This window comes from Phasianus colchicus, chromosome 3 (genome assembly GCF_987193195.1).
Source record: "Phasianus colchicus chromosome 3, bPhaCol1.hap1.1, whole genome shotgun sequence".
Lineage (NCBI taxonomy): Eukaryota > Metazoa > Chordata > Aves > Galliformes > Phasianidae > Phasianus > Phasianus colchicus.
The window spans coordinates 53,009,048-53,027,890 of NC_143438.1; the positions used below are offsets into that span (position 1 = coordinate 53,009,048).

General features: G+C 36.7%; 1 protein-coding gene across 9 annotated transcripts in view; it reads left to right on the forward strand.

The window, feature by feature from the left end:
* Positions 1-18,843, forward strand: part of ASXL3 (ASXL transcriptional regulator 3) — a 128,253-nt gene that overhangs the window by 73,835 nt on the left and 35,575 nt on the right. For 7 of the 9 annotated variants that reach the window (XM_090137514.1, XM_090137515.1, XM_090137516.1 and 4 more), the window contains 3 exons: positions 9,658-9,775; positions 10,709-10,828; positions 15,206-15,369. In XM_090137514.1, coding sequence (XP_089993640.1) covers positions 9,658-9,775; positions 10,709-10,828; positions 15,206-15,369 — 402 coding nt within the window. Of the gene's footprint in view, positions 1-282; positions 917-1,955; positions 2,334-5,769; positions 5,879-9,657; positions 9,776-10,708; positions 10,829-15,205; positions 15,370-18,843 lie in introns of those variants that run through there. The other 2 variants (XM_090137519.1, XM_031612904.2) reach the window with 2 other exon arrangements.

Genomic DNA, 18,843 nt, shown 5'->3' on the forward strand with positions numbered 1-18,843 from the left:
GGCAGATTTTAAAGATATTATTTCCCTTTTGCTGTTGGAAGTGGTTGGGTATGCGTGCCCAGCTGTTGCATATCTAGTAACATTGGAAAAGGTGTTCCTGGCATGCTGTCACATACTGATTTCCCATCAGTACTGATCAGTTCCATACTGATGTACCTCATTTTCACACTTGAGGATTTTGGCATGCAGACCTATGTAAGGACCTCTTACCAGGAAAGTACTGAACTACATCTGCATCTGCTAACAGTGGCACATGATCACACTACTGTGTGAATTATTCTTGCTCTGGACAAGGCTAAACTCAAGTATGGATGTCAAGTCATGGCATAGTATCTACCATGCTCCTCTCTGGTCCAGTTTCTGTTCCATTGACTTGAGGTGTTACTTTTTCTGGAAGTCTTCACTATGTACAGATTTGTCTGTATTTATCAAGATGTTCTTGGAACATTTATCAGAAGAAATGATCATACCTGCAAACTGGCCTCACATAGGTAACACGTGAGCATATTGTGAATATCAAGGACATTGAGGTGGTGGTAGTGTCTGTTGGACTGTGATAGCCAAGTACCTTGCCCATCAGTGTACCAGTTGGTTCCTGAGTCAGTACCAAGAAAGAATAAAGAACTTGAAGATGTGATATAACGATGTCTGGGATGATATTAGACCTCTCAGACATGGAAGAAAATCCTGCCTCACTTTTGGCACTTTGGAATCAGCACCAAGAAGGGTACCCATAAATTTTCTGTTGGGAGAAGAGAAGGATACTTCATTCAGACTCAGAATCTGAATACAGACCAGGACATGTCTGAGACTGTGCTGGGCATCCAGATCTCTTTGTAGAGACAGAAACTCCAGAGACAGCAGCCAAGTGGGTTTGGGAGGAGACAAGCTCAGGAAATAAGGGAATCTACTCAAGGTATGTTATTGCTGCTGCTTTGTTTTGTTTTTCTTAACTTTGGGCTTTGTCTGCATGCTTGGTGGCTGGGTTTGTAATATGTGCCACTAATTTATTCATGAAGTGGGTAGATGCAGTTTCTCATGAAGAAGGAAGCACCCATCCGTATGATTTTTTCTTAGAACAGAAGTGGCAGCTCCACACCCCTTTTCATTTCAGTGGATGCTCTCAGGCCCCAAGCAGTAAGAAAGCTATGGGGAAGTTATCATTTGGCTCATGTGTTGCTTCTGAAGTATAGGACATTAGACCTATAAACTGCAAGTAATATTTCAGGCTGACTTTTCTGGCATAACTATAATTGATATTAGAAACCAATCTATGACATGAAGCAACAGAAGATTAAATTTTGGAGGAGGATGGTGAAGACCATGACTTAGCCCTGATTTGCCCAAATTCACTGAACTATTTTATCAGGATTTTTTGTTTGTTTGGTTGGTTTTTTTAATGACACAGGTGTCCACATGCCTGGGTTGGCACTGAAGGTAGAATCCTATACTCCCTTGACTCTGGTGTGGATTTGCTTTCCTTTCTCCAGCTCGGGCATACCTCTTACCTTGCTTTGAGAGAAGAAAAAGAGCAAACTCACCAGTCTTGCTCCCTCCATGGTCATTCCGTTAGGACTTCTTTCCTTGACTACAGCCAGATACAGGTTCTCCTGAAGTACTTTCCTATCCTTAGAAATTAATCCATATGACTCTGTCTATGGTGTCTGTCCTTTGACTCAGTTGAGGAACAACTCATTCATATGTTCTGATACAAGCCTGATATATTTGTCTGCCCTCCTTTCCCATCTCTACCCTCGAAGAAATAAACATGACAGAGGAGATTATTCTGAATATGACCAGAACATGTAGAGTTTGAGCACCGGGTGACTTCCTAAAAGTCTTTGAAATTCCACTGTGAACTGAGAGATACTTCTTGTACTGAATTCCTTGGTAATAGAGAATTTGTTGCACTGTCTTAGAGCCTACATTAACCATTTTCCTATGTTTCATTTCAGATACTGCAGATTTACCAAGGCCACAGTTGGAGAATTCTGGCTCCCTAGCTGAAGCATTTGATCAGATGTCTGGCAACATAAGTGATGATTCTTGACAAATTTTCCTGTCAACAAATGAAAAACAAGAAAAATGTGTTGCTTTTTGACTACTAGAGAGACATGGGAAGGGACAGTGGAATTTACAAAATGCATTCAGGAAAATGGAATTTCGAAGATGCTAAACTAAACTGATTTTCTGATTGTCAAGACAAGTCTAGGGAAGAGGACAGAGAAACTATGGCAGGGAGACTGCATAATGGGGAAAAGAAGCTGGAAGAGCAAGAGTTCCAGCAGGAGCTCTTCAGGGAGTACATGCATTGCCCGAAGGCAGGCTGCACGGTATGTCCCTCTAAAGGTCCCTATGCATGGGCAGCATGTACCAGCTGCTCAACACAGTGCTTTGGTAAGATGCAAGACAGTGTTTAAGGGACTTTTTTTCTCGGTCATCCCCATGGTCCTCAGCCTTTACTTGTGACGGAAAGAAAAGGGCAGGAATCCAAATGATCCCTCTGTTCCTTTTGTGCCACTTTTTAAATATTAACTTCCAGTTGCTGGGGGTATTTGCTTGTTTGTTTTCCCTAATGGGTTGTTTGCATAGCATGCTTTTTGCAGCTGTCCTGCATGTTTGCTGTTTTAATAAATGTGGTTTTCAGAATTTCTTACTCTGAGAAATATCTAAAAAGAATTTTTAAGCAACTTTAGAACACTACCATGTTGAAGCATTGTTGACCATTCTACTTCACGGTAAGACTGGATCCTTCACTTAAAATATGCCCTTGAATGTAAATGTGGTTTAAATTTAGCACCCGTACATACACCCCCTTCCCAAATCTACATCAGGAACTCTCTAAGCTCTCTTATTTCTGCTGTCCAGATGCTGTTGCTTGTCTCAAGTCTCAGGCAACCAAACTGGTGGCAGTGGTCTAAATTTAAGCGCTGCGCTTATCTGATAATGTTTTTCTTTAGATAGCCTAGGGAACTGTGTAAGATGCATTGGTTTTAAGTATTGTACTAATGACAAATACTATCAGTGTAGATAGGAGTTCCATTTTGTTGGTACAGTGTGTAGTAGTCAAGCTTTTCTGATGATGTTATGTGATTCTTCCATATTCTTCCAGTGGGTCTCTTAAGTGAATACCTTCTTCTAAGCCATATGTAAAGAACAGATTTTGATTTGAATATTGTATTACATACAAAATAAGACCCAGGAGAAAATGAATCTAGCCTCGATTTCAAATTGTATCCTAGAAGTAGTTGGCCTTTTGAGAGAAAGGCAGAAGTTGCAATAGCTCACAACTCTTCTCAGAAGCCTCCAACAAAATGCTGACAGGCAGTAATCTAGAAATCTTTTTGTAAGAACTGTTGGATAGGTCCCCAGAAGGCTGCTTGCTCAGGGTGTAGGGGCATGTGGCAGAACACAAGCTGAAGCAGGACGTCTGGCATAAAGACATTACACTCTTACTGTTTACATCAGTGTAATGTAAATTGCTGCACCACTTTCTCTGAGATGTAATGACAAGATGTTTTTATCTGGAGGATGGTAGTCTAGCCTTGTAGTCCCCCCACTACACTTTGCACCCTTTGCGTGTGTATAAATGTAGTATGTTTGCAAATATGACCTGAGGGAAAATAGCGTTTATTCTTACAAGATTTTGTATTAAAATTGCTATACTGTTTTTAAACTGCTTTATGCAAACTGCTTCCTTACCTACATGTGCTTTATTGTGTCAAGCAACAGCTTTCCTGTAGAGTATTTTTCAGCTGGTAGATATTATTAGCATATTGTTACACCATTTTGTTTTTTTTAAAACTCACTCTTCACTTCAGACAAAAAGAATAAAAAGTCACTGAGTTAGTGCACGTGTCATTGTCGTTCCCATTCACATGCAAGGCAGAACAGCCTTTGAACACATCACACTTTTGTTTGTCCTTCTGTCTTTTTCTGGGGTTGGGAAAGCAAACAAAAACTTTACTTTGCAGTCTGTTTTGATCTGCAGCAATTGTAGGTGTGAATGCATTCTTTTATCCCTATAGAAGGTAGGGCTGACTTGCAGATGCAGACATGCTCAGGTATGCACATTCTCTCTACATCACAAATATCCATGCACTTTATTTTCATGTTTGTTAAAACACAGAAGAATGCTCAGCTGTTAATGAGTGCTGTAATTGTGCATAAAGACCTTCAGTGCTACAGAGACCTAAAAAACAAATATGGGACAAGAAATGATTTATGTTCCAAAAAATAAATAGGAGTATCACAAGGTAGAAGTGTAGCATTGGCCAAGAACAGACACTTATTCTACAAGTGATTAGCATAAGTTGAAAATAATCTCTAGGTCTGAGAATTTCCTGTTATTCTGCCTCTGTTCCTCATCTCCAAACGACCAGTTGTGTACATATAGTGCCAGTACTGTTATGTTTGGTGTATAAGTCTGGCTGGAAGTACATTAATTTGTTCCATGTTTTTGAAATGATGCTTTGTATTTTGTAGCAGTTTCCTTGGGAGATTTTTATTATTATTTTAATTATAAATTTGCATGCCTGTAACTACTTTCAGTGTTTGTTTACTATAAGAAGTGGTGGCATCCCAGGAACAATAATATGTTTACTCTTCATTATTTGTGATGCTTGCTGTGTTTTGTTTTTTTTTTTTAACTGTTCTGTGTACCCATGAAACAGGTTGCCACTGAGATTTTAATTCAAGAGAAACATGGAAATTAAAGCCTGTCTTAATTTTACTAACAAGATGAGGATGAGAGAGAGGACAAAAATGGAATTTTATGGTGGTGTTAAGTGAATCAGTGATAAACTATAAATCTGTTTTGACTTTGACAATTTAGGATCCATGACCATAATACAGAGTTGTTATTTATTTCATGCAGTAGACTTCTCTGTTTTTTATAGCGTGTGTTTTTTACATGGCAGAATGGAAGAATTCCATAGCTTTATGTTTCTGATCCATAAACTGTGAAATTTCAAAGGTTATGTTTCATGATATGAGTTTCAGAATGTAGACTTGACATTTCAGTAACAAAAAGAAATCTGGGACAGTGTTGCTTAATGCAACCAACTGTTACATATCTTTGTTGTTAATAACTTAATTTTTAACATTCTCAGCGTGTCATGCATTTAAGCTCAAATGAAAGTGATTTTCTGCATTAATGGTTTGTTTGTATGCTGCATTTTTTTCTTTATGAGTTGAAAAGATGTGGGAAAGAAAAATGAAAAAAAAAAATTCCTCAGCAGCATTAAATGAGAGCATAATGCTTGACATTTTACTTCTGGGACTCTTTGAGGGATGTATTTTTCCCCTTTCACTCCTGCATTAAGGAATGCTTATTTTTGTTTGTTTTTATTTAATAGAGTCTACTACCTTGTCATTTAGTTGAAGAAGTCTTTCCTATGTCAAAAGCAACTACTTATATGAAAAGATTGTTCTTAAGAATATATAACGGCATTCATGAATCCTTCAACACGCTGCTACACTCCAGCAAGGGCATCAACTCCCTAAAAAAGAGGAGACCTGTTCTTGTGAACTACATATGAAAAACAGATTAGAAGATCAGTGTTAGCTGCATTTACGTTTTTTTGTTAGTTGCATTATGTTTTTCTTTTGGCACGTATCTTTTGAGTTTCTTTTTTTATGTTATTTTGAGCTCTTTGGATGAAAATAGATTGACAGGTTACTTAAAGTTTTTGGCAATAAAAATAATTTTATTAAACAAATTAATTATACCAAGCCCTGTATAATGACCGTGGCAGTGTTATTCAACAGATGGTCACAGGTTCTGTTTTATGAATGGGAATATTGGGAATTCTCCATACTCGTTATGTGCAAGAGATTCACAGATGTCCTTTGCAAATCTGCTTGTGAAAGGCTGTATGTAAGTACTATATTTTGGTGGTGATTTTAATAGAGATTTTAATGTTTAACTTGTATACCACATGAACCTTCATTTTCTTTCTCTCCTTTTTTTATTTATGTGCTGTAGAGATAGGATGACAGTAATGTTTTACAGATTGCTGTAACAGTTCTCAGTTCTAGGAATTTACAACTTGCAGCTTTTTTTAACTGAGGCATTTAGCACAAAATGACTGAATACATTTGAATTGTAAACATAGACCTTCATTTCATTAAAGAAAAATATGTATTATATAAGCTATCATACATGCTGTATATGTTACCCTCTTACTTTCTGTAGTAAAAATGACACCTTATCATTTGGTAGAGCCATTGGCTCTTTCTTGCAGATCCAGAGATTGTATATCTCTAAATATGGATGAGATGCAATGGGCTGTGTCAGTAGAAGATGCCAATATCATTTGTGTTAGTTACTGTTTCTGTTTCTACAATGAGCTCTGGAACCATTTTTCTTTGGAATAAGTTATAAAATTTCTCATTCTCTTCAGTGGTAGTTACAAATTTTACTTGTCTACTTTGTGTTTATTCCCTTCACCAGAAGAGCTAAAACTGAAGATTTATCTGATTAAGGTGACAAGGAAAGCACTAAATTAGCTTGGTACACTGAAGGCTCAATATAGCAAAGCATTTGGTGTATATTTCACTCTGAGTAATCCCATTGACTTCCAAGCTAAGTAGAATTAATCTTGGGATACAAGATTCTTGTCTTATCCTACAGTAGTCTTGTATCCTAAAATTAATATCCCTCAGGCGAAGTGTAGAGCTGTTATATATTTTGTCCTCAGCAGAGACTGCATGCAGTGTCCTTGGTTTATACTTAACTCCTTCTGGTGTTTGGTTTTACTAGTAACTAGGCTTCAATCTGCAGTTTCTCCCTAGGCTTAGTTTGCTCCTAGTATTGTCATACAAACCTTGCCTATCCTCAATTTTAGGCTCTGCAGCTTTAAATTCAAAGTAGAAATATAGAAAAAAAAAAATGTTGTGATTAGCTGGGAATAATTTCTTCCACAAAACAGGATGACTGAGCAAAATCTCAGCCACATCTTAACCATACATGTCAAATGTGAAATTATTTACCTGATACCTTACTGCATTCCCCTCCTACTTCATAGCTTCCCTTAGGCAAATGGAAAGAGAGGCACTGTTAGTGTGTTATGTGGGCACTGCATGATTCATTTGCATTTTGTGGTAAAGCTTAGATTCATATTTTGGTGTTTGCTTAGTTTTAGGGTTTGGGTTTTTTTTTTTCCATTTTACAACATGACTTTTGGCTGTCCACACATATGCATCTTTATTATCAGCTTGAGTTGCCCTATACAGCCCCATCTGGTGATCCATCCCTTGTGTTGTGAGACTGGAGGAGGGACTGCCAGTGAAAGAAAGAATGTTAGAGGGAGAAGGAAATACTGAAAAACAAATATGCATCTAGGGAAGTGCTTCTTTTAAGGTTTTGCTTTGTTCTCACCTGTGGAGGCACTTAGCCTCTAGCTCATGAGTGTGCTGTGCAGTACTGCTGGTAGCAGTGTCCACCAGATCCTACTCAGTGCCTTTGTGGCACTGAGGGTTTGGCTGGGACATGCTGGGATGGGCACTCCTGTTCCATACAAACATGTGAGCATAGCATGCCCCGTGCTGGCCAAAACAAGGTAAGTGAGTAGCCTGCTTGGCAAAGATTGGGTACTGCTGCCCTTGCTCTGGCAGCTAGCATGTTGCCTGCAGCCTACAAACACTGATCACCTGACATGGGTGCTTCACCATGTCCTGTCACCTCTCCTTTGTGTGGCCATTGTGTCTAAAGCATGGATAATTGTATGAGAGGCTTTAAGAGAATCTACCTTTGTCATGGCAGTTATATAAACACTAAAATAATACTTTTATAAGGTGCTGGAAACAAGGTCATGAGCCCTGGTAAAGGTGGAAATCGTCATGAAAACTGGAGGAGAATGTGGGACTTTTTTCTATTCATATTTATTTGTCTAGGGAGGATACTACTGAGGTTGGATGTTTTCTCTTTGCTTTTCATTGTGTAAATAAGGCTCTGGGGCAGAATAGTACAATGACTGGGTCTTGGTTATGTCATTTGTTATGACAGTAGTTGGCTGTCTTTTCACTTAACTTTTAGTGGACTATTTGTTATGATCTGAGTGGCATCACTCTCAAATGAGGGTCACCTGTTTTGATACCTGGGTTGGCAGGACTGTGCACTGAGGAATAAGTTTTGGAATTTTGGGGTACTTTTTGAGACATTTTTATATTTTGTAGTTTTCTATCCACGAGTATGACTGTCTTTGCCCATTACAAGTATGAATTTTGTGTCTTTCTGTAGGCCGTTCTTCATTGCTTTCTGTTTGTGTCCTTGGTTCAGTGCAGATCTGACCAGGTTCTTCTCTTTGTTTGATTTTGGGTGTTGTAATTCACTTTTTATTGGACAGTGCTCATGTGTCTTTAAAGAGCTGTACTATAAAAGGGGTTAATCGATGAAATAGCTTTTATGTGGCTTGGTGTATTTTATGTTGTATAGTGTGTTATTTAGAAGAGTGGAATGATATTGATTTCTTTTTCTCAGGAATCTTTTTTTTTTCTCTTTTTGATTTAGCTATGTGAACATTTTGGAACGATATTGCGGATTAATTGAAGTTACAGATTTAATCCTTATAAGTCTTTAATCATTCATGCTTATAAAACTATAAGACTAATTCATATCAAATATGTATCTTATTGACATAGTATTACTTTAATAAATCTCTCCCAAGATCATAATACAAATTACATGTATAAAAAGAGAGTGCACAGTAAGATTGTGCAGGAAAATAGACAGGAGAATAGAAGGGATCCGTATTAAGCCCAGCCCATCCTGATTAATTCCAGAATTTTAACGCTTGCAAATGTATTAATGTGCAAGCATTCATATTTGTACATTTTAAGATCTTTTGAATCAAGTATCATTTTCCACATAAAACAATCTGTCAGGTATTTGCTATTACAAACCTTTAAATATTTGGTATTGCATTATCAACCCTGTGCTCGATCCATTTATGAAACACAAAGCACTTCCATTTGTAGAGATTTATTCTTGTATCATTTTTCCTGAGATTTGCCAGAACATCATCATGTTCGTGTTCTGAAGGTTAATGCCCAAAGTCAAGCAGGCAGAAGCCAAGTGCTGCAAGGTTTCCAAGATTAGGACTGATTCCCTTCACAAAAATAAATGATTCCTGCCATGTTCAGTGATTTTGTGCAGCACTACTCACGGCTGAGTGAGTGCATCAATACTGTAGTCCTTACATGCTGTACATACTGATGACACTCTGTGTTAACTTGATTGACTGAGCAGTGTACTGGAGAGGATGCACCTGCGAGAGATGTGCAGACATATATATTTTTATTCTTGTTTTGAAACATTTATTTCACGTTTTTTTTACTTGGAATTCTTAGTTTCACATTCCATGGGTTATCATGTTGTGCTGTTAAGGTAGAGCAAGCAATTATGTGCTTCTTTGTTGTCAAAGTTGTAATGGAAAATGATCTGAGGTGCATCTTTCTCTTTATAACCAAAAGCCTGATTTTATATTTTAAAGGAAAATGACATAAAGGGGACAAATGTGAAATCTGGCAATTCAGTAACTATGTAAATTAAGCTTATTTTATGAGATTCAGTATAATGGTAGAGAAATGTCTCGTGATTCGCTTATGAGCAGTATTTTTTTGTTACATTTTTCTGTTTTGTTATCATTTTTATAGGCTTTAAGACAACAGCAGAAAAGAAGAAATGGAGTCTCAATGATGGTAAACAAGACTGTTCCTCGTGTTGTTTTGACACCATTAAAGGTGTCTGATGAGCAGTCGGATTCACCTTCAGGTAAATAGCTAAAGGACTGTTTGCAAGATCAGTGCTAGTCACAGAGCCTTCCTCTGAGTCAGATGTGTAGCATACAGAATGGGAGCCTGCTGAAAAAAATTTTGTCACTTGAAGGCTTTGTTTAACGTCTTTATTTCCTTATCAAATCTGTGACTCAAGGACGGAGATTTTTCTTTAATTTTAATAAAGAGCTGAAGGCACACAGTAAAATGGCAATTAATAATAGCAGCAGCTTTAAAGGAATGCAAAGTAACGTTTTGTTTGGCTCTGGAACTCTAATGGAGGACCACATGCTGGTATTCAAGTCCATGAAAAGGAGAGGGGAAAAGAAAGGCAAGCTTCTCTGTGAATGTGAATTTGTGTCAATTCTGCATTGCAATCCTAGGATCCTTTTGTTAGCTTTTCTTGTTCTGGTGCTGTTCTTAGCACCACAGCGTTACCTTGACCTTTAGCTCCGATTAAGTTTCTTCATTTTAAGAGATTTTTATGTCTGTGTTTAACAGAAACTGACAATTGTATTTCCAAGCATCTCCACTCTGTAAGTGTTACTTCACAGAAAAATGATCTTTTTTCGCCTTTAGATTGCATTACTCCTCCATAGCTTGAGGTTAAAATATTTTTAAAGATATCCCTTGTGTGTTATAGGAAAACGTTATTTTTATTAGATCGGTGAACATTTTTATTGACTATAATGTTCAATAAACTTTAGTTTTCAGCGCTTAATTGACTTATTGATCTTTTTCTTCCATTTCCTCTGATGATGAGAAATCGTATTGTGACCAGAAAGGTGCACTGCCTCTCAGCAAGTAGATGTCAGTTTTCTTTAATCCCATTTTTGCTGTGTTTACAGTGTAGCAAGGGGACAAAGAGGAGGGAGAGCTGGTGATACAAGTGCATCAGTATCATGCTTTTTGTTTTGTTTTTTTTCCTAAGGATCTGAATCTAAAAATGGTGAAGCAGATGGTTCTGATAAAGAGATGAAACATGGACAAAAATCTCCAACTGGAAAACAAACAAGCCAGCACTTAAAGAGGTTAAAAAAATCTGGTTTAGGTGAGTGAGAGTAAAATAAGTATATTTATTTGTTATTGTACTATTGAGATGTTTAGAATCTCTATGCTGTATTTAAAAGTTTTGTGTTGCTGATTTACCAGTCTCAAAATCAGAAGTTGACCTTTTCTCAAGAAAGTATCTTTTTTTTCTGGCTGTTTTGAAAATCCACGGGCGATTATTTTTCCCCAAGAATGCTTTTCTGTACTTGCTTTTTAAATTTGACAGACCTAAGCAAGTGCAGACAGAGGTCATTTAGCAGCTTGCTTCTGATTGCTGCATTATGATTTTTGGGCGGGTGGTAAGGGGTGGAGTAGCAGATATTCTTTCTTACTGTTAAGCTTGCTTGCAGTCTTAATGCATGCTTAATCCCAAAGAGAATAGTGTATTTTCTTACATGTCTGTTCTATTCTAAGTTAACTTTGTCCTTCATTTGCATTATTCCATGTCATGTAGAGGTTTGGCACATCATTTCTGATTGATTCTGTTTCTTTCACTGATTTGTTTCTTCAGTTGGATCCTTAATTATTTTTGAAGCTACATCTCTTGAGGTGGTAGATACAGTTTCTGGTTTTTTTTTTTTGTTTTCCATGTTATTTACCAAGATTCGTGAATGCTGATCTGTAATTAATGAAGAATTTTCTCTGAAGATATGCTAAGAGTGAAGTCCCAATAGCTCCATGTGATGGGGAAATTTTTTCTGCACTGCACAAAACATAATTGGAAATGTTCCCTAAGGAACAGAAAAAGTACTATTCACTAAGACTCTTGTCTCCTATAAAGCAAAGTAGAATAATTACATAACTGTTTCTTTATAGAGGACCTTTTGCATTCAGCAGACTGCTGAATCATTTAGAGAAAAATTTTGCAATGTGGCCGCATTGGAAATGTTTGCAAACAAGCTTTTCATAATGGCTGGATAATCCCCAAAATTATTTAATGCCTGTTTCCATGATTATAGGATTGTTTTTCTTTATGAATGGCCTCATCTATTTTCTTATATAACAATTCTGCAAAATAACTTGAAGATACTTGCTCAATATTAGAGGTTACTTGTTAAATAAACTGTTACCAGTTTCTGGTGAGCTCCTTTATACAAACCTCATTGTATCACAGACTTCCAGGAAATTGTATTTTGATTTCATATATAATCTTCTGGCAGAATATTTATTGATCTTAGATGGATATGTAGTGTCTCTGTTAATCAAATGGTGTTATTCAAAACTTATAATACTCCTTCAGTATTACAGTTTTTGCTGTGCAAAGATATGTTCTATTTCTGATGATTTCATCTAACTTTTCTCTAGCTGTGAGACTGAGATGTGATTTGATGCATCCATTCCTCCCTATCCCTAGATATTTCATCAATATGGCCTCTGGTACCAAACATAGAATGAATTCATTAGATTTTTTTTGTAGCTTTCAGAATAAATTCTGCAGCCCTTTGAGACACCATCCTTGGAACATGGGAGATATTGTATAAAGATTAAGGTTTTCTGTGATTTCTGTCCTTCTTATTTGACTCCCATACTTCACTGTAGAAACATATATTTTCCACCCTTTACATAGGTAATGCTTTATGTTGAAGACTGTAAGTTTGTCTTTTCTCTCTCCAGGTTCTATTTCTGATCTGGCCAGAGGTACGCCCAAACTGTGGTAGCAGCTACATAAGGATTTCTGTGGAAAAACAATATGAAAAACATTGACATATGCTCTGTTATAAACTCCTGTCTCTCAGAGTTATGAGTAGCTATGCAGTAGAGGTGTACAGTCAAATTCCACAGAGTTGCTACTTTCCCTGCTATTCTGAAATATTTTTTGAAATCTGACTAGAAACTTGAAACCTGCAGCAATGGTCCTAAAGCTAGGAGGAATACAGGAGAGAAGATTTGTTGTCTTTTTGAACCGATCTCTCTTTTTTATTTTCCATGGCTATGTTGGCCACTCACAGAGATCTAGTGTGTTTCTTCCTCGTGTTGATAAAGCAGCCATAGTAACCTGTAATGATAGCAGGTTAAATAATTGGAAAATGTGTAACTCAAACACACAGAATTAGGCCTGAGTTTCTGGCTTGGTCTCTTCTCACTATTAAAATACCTATCAATGTTGGATGTTACTGACTTTGCAATCATATCTTTTGTTTTGGTTTGGATCACCTATATGTGTATGGCTTTCTGTAGAATCTGTAGCATCAACTGGGGAAAATGTTACTTCATTTTGGAGTTACTTAGAAGATAGAGATGTGTATGCTTTATTGATTAAAGAAAGGAATATATGTGCAAGCATTGCATTTGGATACATCATACTACTTGTGCTACACTTGGAGATTGCGTTCTTTTTGCATTCATATTTTGTGGGTGGAACAGATGGTGAGGACAGTTTACTGTGATGCATTCATGAAAATGAGCACTTCTTCCACACAATTGTCTTTTATAACAGGGCATTCATTTGTTCATAGTGGAGATTTTGCTGTGCTGAGATACAGTATGTTAGAAATGAGTTGGAAAAGGATATGTACTGAATGCAAAGTAATGCTTGTCTCATTCAGTTACTGTTGTTTGCTAAAAAGTAAAAGGAAATTACAAGAATGTTTGTGGGAGGCTGTGACTGAAGGGGAGCTTGCAGAATTTACAAATCTATTGCAGTTTCTTTCATTTCTACACTTTGTGGGTGATGCTATAACCTTTCAGGATAAACGGTCATAGTCTTCCAAGAAATCTAAAGCATAACTGCATTGCTTTTATTAACGTTAACTGTTTAACACTTTGTAGCATTTGAGAATTTCCTAATAATATGCCCAAATATCCATATTTATAAAATATAAATATTGTTAACAAAACAGTTATAATTCTTGCTACAAAGACCTATGCAAACTTCAAATACCATCATTGTTCATAGCAGTAGAATAATCTCCAAAATTGCTTTTTAAGAGATTCTTCTGAAGTTTATGCATAAATTAGTTAAGATCCCTCTTGTATGATTTCTGAAATATTTGAAAGTACAACGGACCAAAACCTGGAGGACTTTCCTGTGAAGAGTTAGAAGTTTTAGGTTTGTAATGGCCTCCTATGCTCCTCACTTCTTCCATTTCTGTACTGTGTATCATAGTATGTTAAGACTGGAAGGCAAAAAGGTTCATAGCAGTATGTATATATCCTGATGCAGGCAGCAGTAGTGAGTTGCTTTTTAAGGGGCTTTGTCTAGTAATATTATCACAGAAATAAAAGCAAAGTTAGGCCAGATGGGACTTCCAGTGGTGACCCAAATTGTTCATTAGTCACAAGGCAAAATCAGCTTGTACATCTGTCATTCCTGACAGATATTTCTCTGCATATTCTTCAAATTTTTCCAATGATGAAGACTGAAATGCCTCTCTATGGATATCAGGAAAAGGTTCTTCATCAGAGGGTGGTCAGGCCCTGGAACAGGCTCCCCAGGGCAGTGGTCACAGCACTGAGCTTGCCAGAATTGAATAAGCACCTGGACAACATCCTCAGACATACGTTCTGATTTTTGGGTGGGGCTATGTGGAGCCAGGAGTTGGATTTGATAATTCTTATGGGTCCCTTCCAACTTAAGGTATTTTACAATTCTATGATAATCTAATGTCCTACGTGGCTGAAAGTTTTGTATTACCTTGACAGTAATATTTCTTACTGTGCAACACTTCCTTTGCTCTACACTGTGGGCAGTAAGAAGACATTTATGCCTGTACTCAGTTTTTTATGTATTTTCCCCTTTCTCCTGTGTAGTCTTTGTCGTATTTTTCCTCACAGACTCTATTTTGTAGACTTCTGATAATTGTTGCTGTTGTCTTCTCTGTGTTGCTCATTTTAGATCATAGGTTCTAACAAAAATTCTGAGAAGTGCATGTTTTCAAACACTAAATTAATGCTGTAGATATTCTCACCTCTGTGATAACCGTCTATTCACACAGGTAGATTTTAGCAAGTCTGTGGACTGAGTTAGGCAAACCATAGTGCACTGCAAATGCGGAGCACAAGCCCAAGAAAATCTCTCCATAATGACTGATTGGCATCAGCCTTTTGCTTGGAAATAGAATTATGTTGATAACAGGAAAATTATCTGCTTCTGCTGAGTTGAGTTGATCTCTTGAGCTGAATGTAAGAACGTGTCTGTTGCGCTGTTGACTGGAACATGGATGCTGTAAGATCTCAAGAAACAAATACAGGGAATATAAAATAAGTTCTTAGCAAAAAAAAAGGCTGCTACTGTCTGAGAGTACCGTTTCTCTGGAGCTTTCTATATTAAACGGATGAAAACTAAAAGCACAAAAGCAGGAATTGTTTTTATTCTCTTTCTTTATATGTGTTTGAAGTTATTTCTTGGTTGGTTTTTTTTTTTTTTTTTTCTCTCCAGGACATTTGAAATGGACCAAAGCTGAGGATATTGACATAGAAACACCAGGATCTATTCTAGTGAACACCAACCTGAGGGCTTTAATAAATAAACACACCTTTGCTTCTTTACCTCAGCACTTTCAACAATACCTCCTGCTTTTGCTTCCAGAAGTAGACAGACAAGTAAGTAGAAACATGCAATATTTCTTTCTGTACTTATTGAGACTTTTTTTTTAACAGTGTGTTTTCATTTTCTGACTTGACTGACTAGGAGTGGTTTTAGAGAAGACTAAGAAGAATATTTCCATAGTTTTATTAGGTAAAACTTTTGTATGCAGAATGAGTGTAAAGTCTACCTCAACACTGACCAGGTTCTGCAGATCTTCTGAGCTCAGATTTCTTAATTAGCTTTTTTATCTATAGTGTTGAAGATAAACTTGTCCACTTCAAGACTTTATTAGGACGGTCTGTTTTCATCTCTGATCTTCTATTGTGGCAGCAATGCCCTTCTTGTTTTCTCCTCTTCTGCTTTTACACATGCTTACATATATGCCTACTCTATTCAGGTGCTCTGGAGTTCATTCATACATATGTTTGTAAGAAACATCTTGTCCAACCTCACAGCTGTAGGCTTACAGTGGTTATTAATCACTTGTCGAAGTTGAAGGATTTGAGGAGTAAAAACATGGAAACAAAACACAACTTTGTGTGGTTTCCTACAATGTTTAGTCCTTTGTGCATTTGTTATTTAGATTGCAGACTTCTTAGAGCAAGAAGAAATCTTCACAGCATGTCTAGCTGTTAAACAGGTCCAACACCAATTTCATTTACACACTTGTGTGACTTCCAGAGGTGAACAGTTGCTGATCACAGTGGGGGCTACTAATGGACTTATTCAGACACATTCCTAAGCAACTTAACCAATTAGGGCTTTGAATTTTTTTGCAGACGGCCAGTATCTCACATCTTATTTATAAACCAGAAGATGCACAACTCTTAAATAACTGATTAAAACCTGAATCTTAAATCAGTATGTTAAATTCCATGGATTCATTTCTTAAGCTCTTACTAAGTAGTTTCTACCACCCTAACACAGGGGAAAGCAGTACAGTATGATGTAAAAAGGGAAAATAAAAATTGTATTGATGTGCATTAATTCAACCTCTTACCAAATTAGTTACTGTATACTATGGACTAAAGTAATGCACTTTGATATTTGAAAGATAACATTATAAAGCAGAGTCACAGGCAAAACAATATGAATTTATTTATTCTTGAGCTTCCACAAGGCAGGCAGCCAAAACCAGTATTGACAAATTTTAAGAATGTTTCTCCCTGCCATAAAACAGATTTTAGTTTTGTGCCCAGCAAACATTTTACTGAGAGTTTAGAATTGTTTTTTCTTTCTAGTAATTTGCCAGTAAGGTTGCATGTATTTGTATGTGTAAATATATATGTGTGTGTGTCTGTGTTTATCTGCTAGGTAAAATCTTATCTTTTCTCCAACCATCACAGATCCTAGTGTTTATACATTGCATTACAAGTACAATGGCTTTACTTATAACTTTCTTACTTTAATTTTTTTTTAAAAACCTGGAAGCTCTAGAACTGACGTGTCATTTCCCTTCTTAATATATTTTTCACAGCTGAGATTTTGGCAAGAAAATCACGAGGATGAATTTAATCATACTCACTATTTAAAAGTAACGCATTTCCTTTTAGTCAGCATTTCAGAAAATGTTCATATAATGTATAGATTACAAATGCTATTTCAAAGGTCCAGCACTATATCACTGAACACTATTGCTTCCCAAGATAATTCATCACAAAAAATCAGCAAAAAAGAGTTGAGACATTTACAAATGTCCTATCTTTGTTCTTCTCATAGCATTCAGTGGAGTTGTACAGAATACCGTGTTTTAACATGCATTTGGAAGGCCGAGGTCTTCATTCATCTCTTGAGGATTAATGAAAATGTTTGGCCTCCAGTTGTGATAGTCTGAGGATTCTTACCTGCTGGAGAGTAAAGCAGCAGTGTTCTGTACTGAGTTCTTACTTAGCAGAGAGAGTTGCATTTGAGAATGTCTCGTATTCTATACCTAAAGAGCAGCATTCTAGATACGGACTGATGAAACCAATTGAACTGATGTGCTTTTCATTCCCGTGGCAAATGGCAAACACCAGTGCAGAGCTCAAGGATCAAGTGAGGGTGAGAGTGAATTCCACTCTTCCATCAGGAAGTTCTGGTGAGAGCCTCTGATGTTAGTTGCTCTTACTGAGAATGGCAGGGTCTTTCACTCTTCTTCCTTTATTTCTGCTTTCTAAATCGAATGGGACATCAGTCAAGAAAAAGTGGAGTAAAACTATTCTTTGACTCAATGGCCTGTCTGTGAGCATTGATTTAGTTGTTTTGTGCTGTCCTTTTCTTGTGAGCATTGCTACTTCTGCGTTTCTGGCTCTGATGGTTTTCCTTTCTGTGTGCTGCTCTACATTTGCTGGCTGTTCTCCTCCCCAGAAGTAGCTGCATTTCTATGTTGTCATGTGAATATAGTATATAAAGTACTGTAATGAATGGTACAATGAAGATGTAATAGAGTTATCCTATTTGTGTATATATAGTGATCTGTGAAATAAATTACTAATGAAGTGCAGTCTCATTTAAGCTTTATTACTGTTCCACACAGAAAAGTCCTGTGATGAATGAGCTTTTGTCATTTCTGTCATAAACACCATTTTTCTGGGTGGTATAACTCCTCCTCCTTAAATCATACTGAGCTGAAACTTGTCATGCATATGTCAGTTTGAATAAGCATTTTTAGAAACCATTTGTTAAGGGAGCTGAGGTTTCCTTTTTCTGTATGTGTAAGTGTTAATTATAAATAAATAATATCTCTCTTAACCCCAGTTAGTCTAATATGTTCAAAAAAAGTTTGGGGCCAAATCAGAAACTTCACAGGAAGTTTCTTCTGTTTTTTCTTTTGCTTCCAAGTTTTGCAGAAGAGTCTTGGAAGCCCTTTATGGCTACATGGAGCAGGGAGTTTTAGGAAAGTTATGCCAGAATGGAAAGAGTGTAAGAACAACTGTGCAGATGTTGACCATTAGTTATTCACATTAGAAATTGATTTCAGTTTCTATATTACTTTAAATTTTATTTCAATAGCAATGAGGTCTGTGTATAATTCTCTCTATTCAAAATGCCTTTGAGAAAAATTCAGCATGTTGGCAGTAAGGTTTCACCAAAGATTTTATCTGCTTTCATTTGGGTTCTGAGTGAAGTAATATGAGGACATTGTTCACAGAAGCAGCCATGAGCAGACATGTCTGATTAGTAGGCTGTTCCAAATTTTGTATCTTTAGATACTGAAAACAACATGTCTGCAACTTAGACATCCAAGTATTTAGATCTTTGTCAACCTAAATAGTCTCAAGAGCTCAAAAACCTTAAAATTCAGCTGATACAGGAGCCTGTTGGGGGATTCATTATGAGATCTAGATGGCTGAGTTGTCAATAATAAAACACGTAAGTATAGCAAAGTCTTTGCATAAAGGATTTCAATTATAATCCCAGCAAATAATTTTTCTATTCAGCTCTAATTTGAACACCCTGCAAGTGAAAAACAATGAAATTTTCATCAGATAAATACTTTTATTATTAAT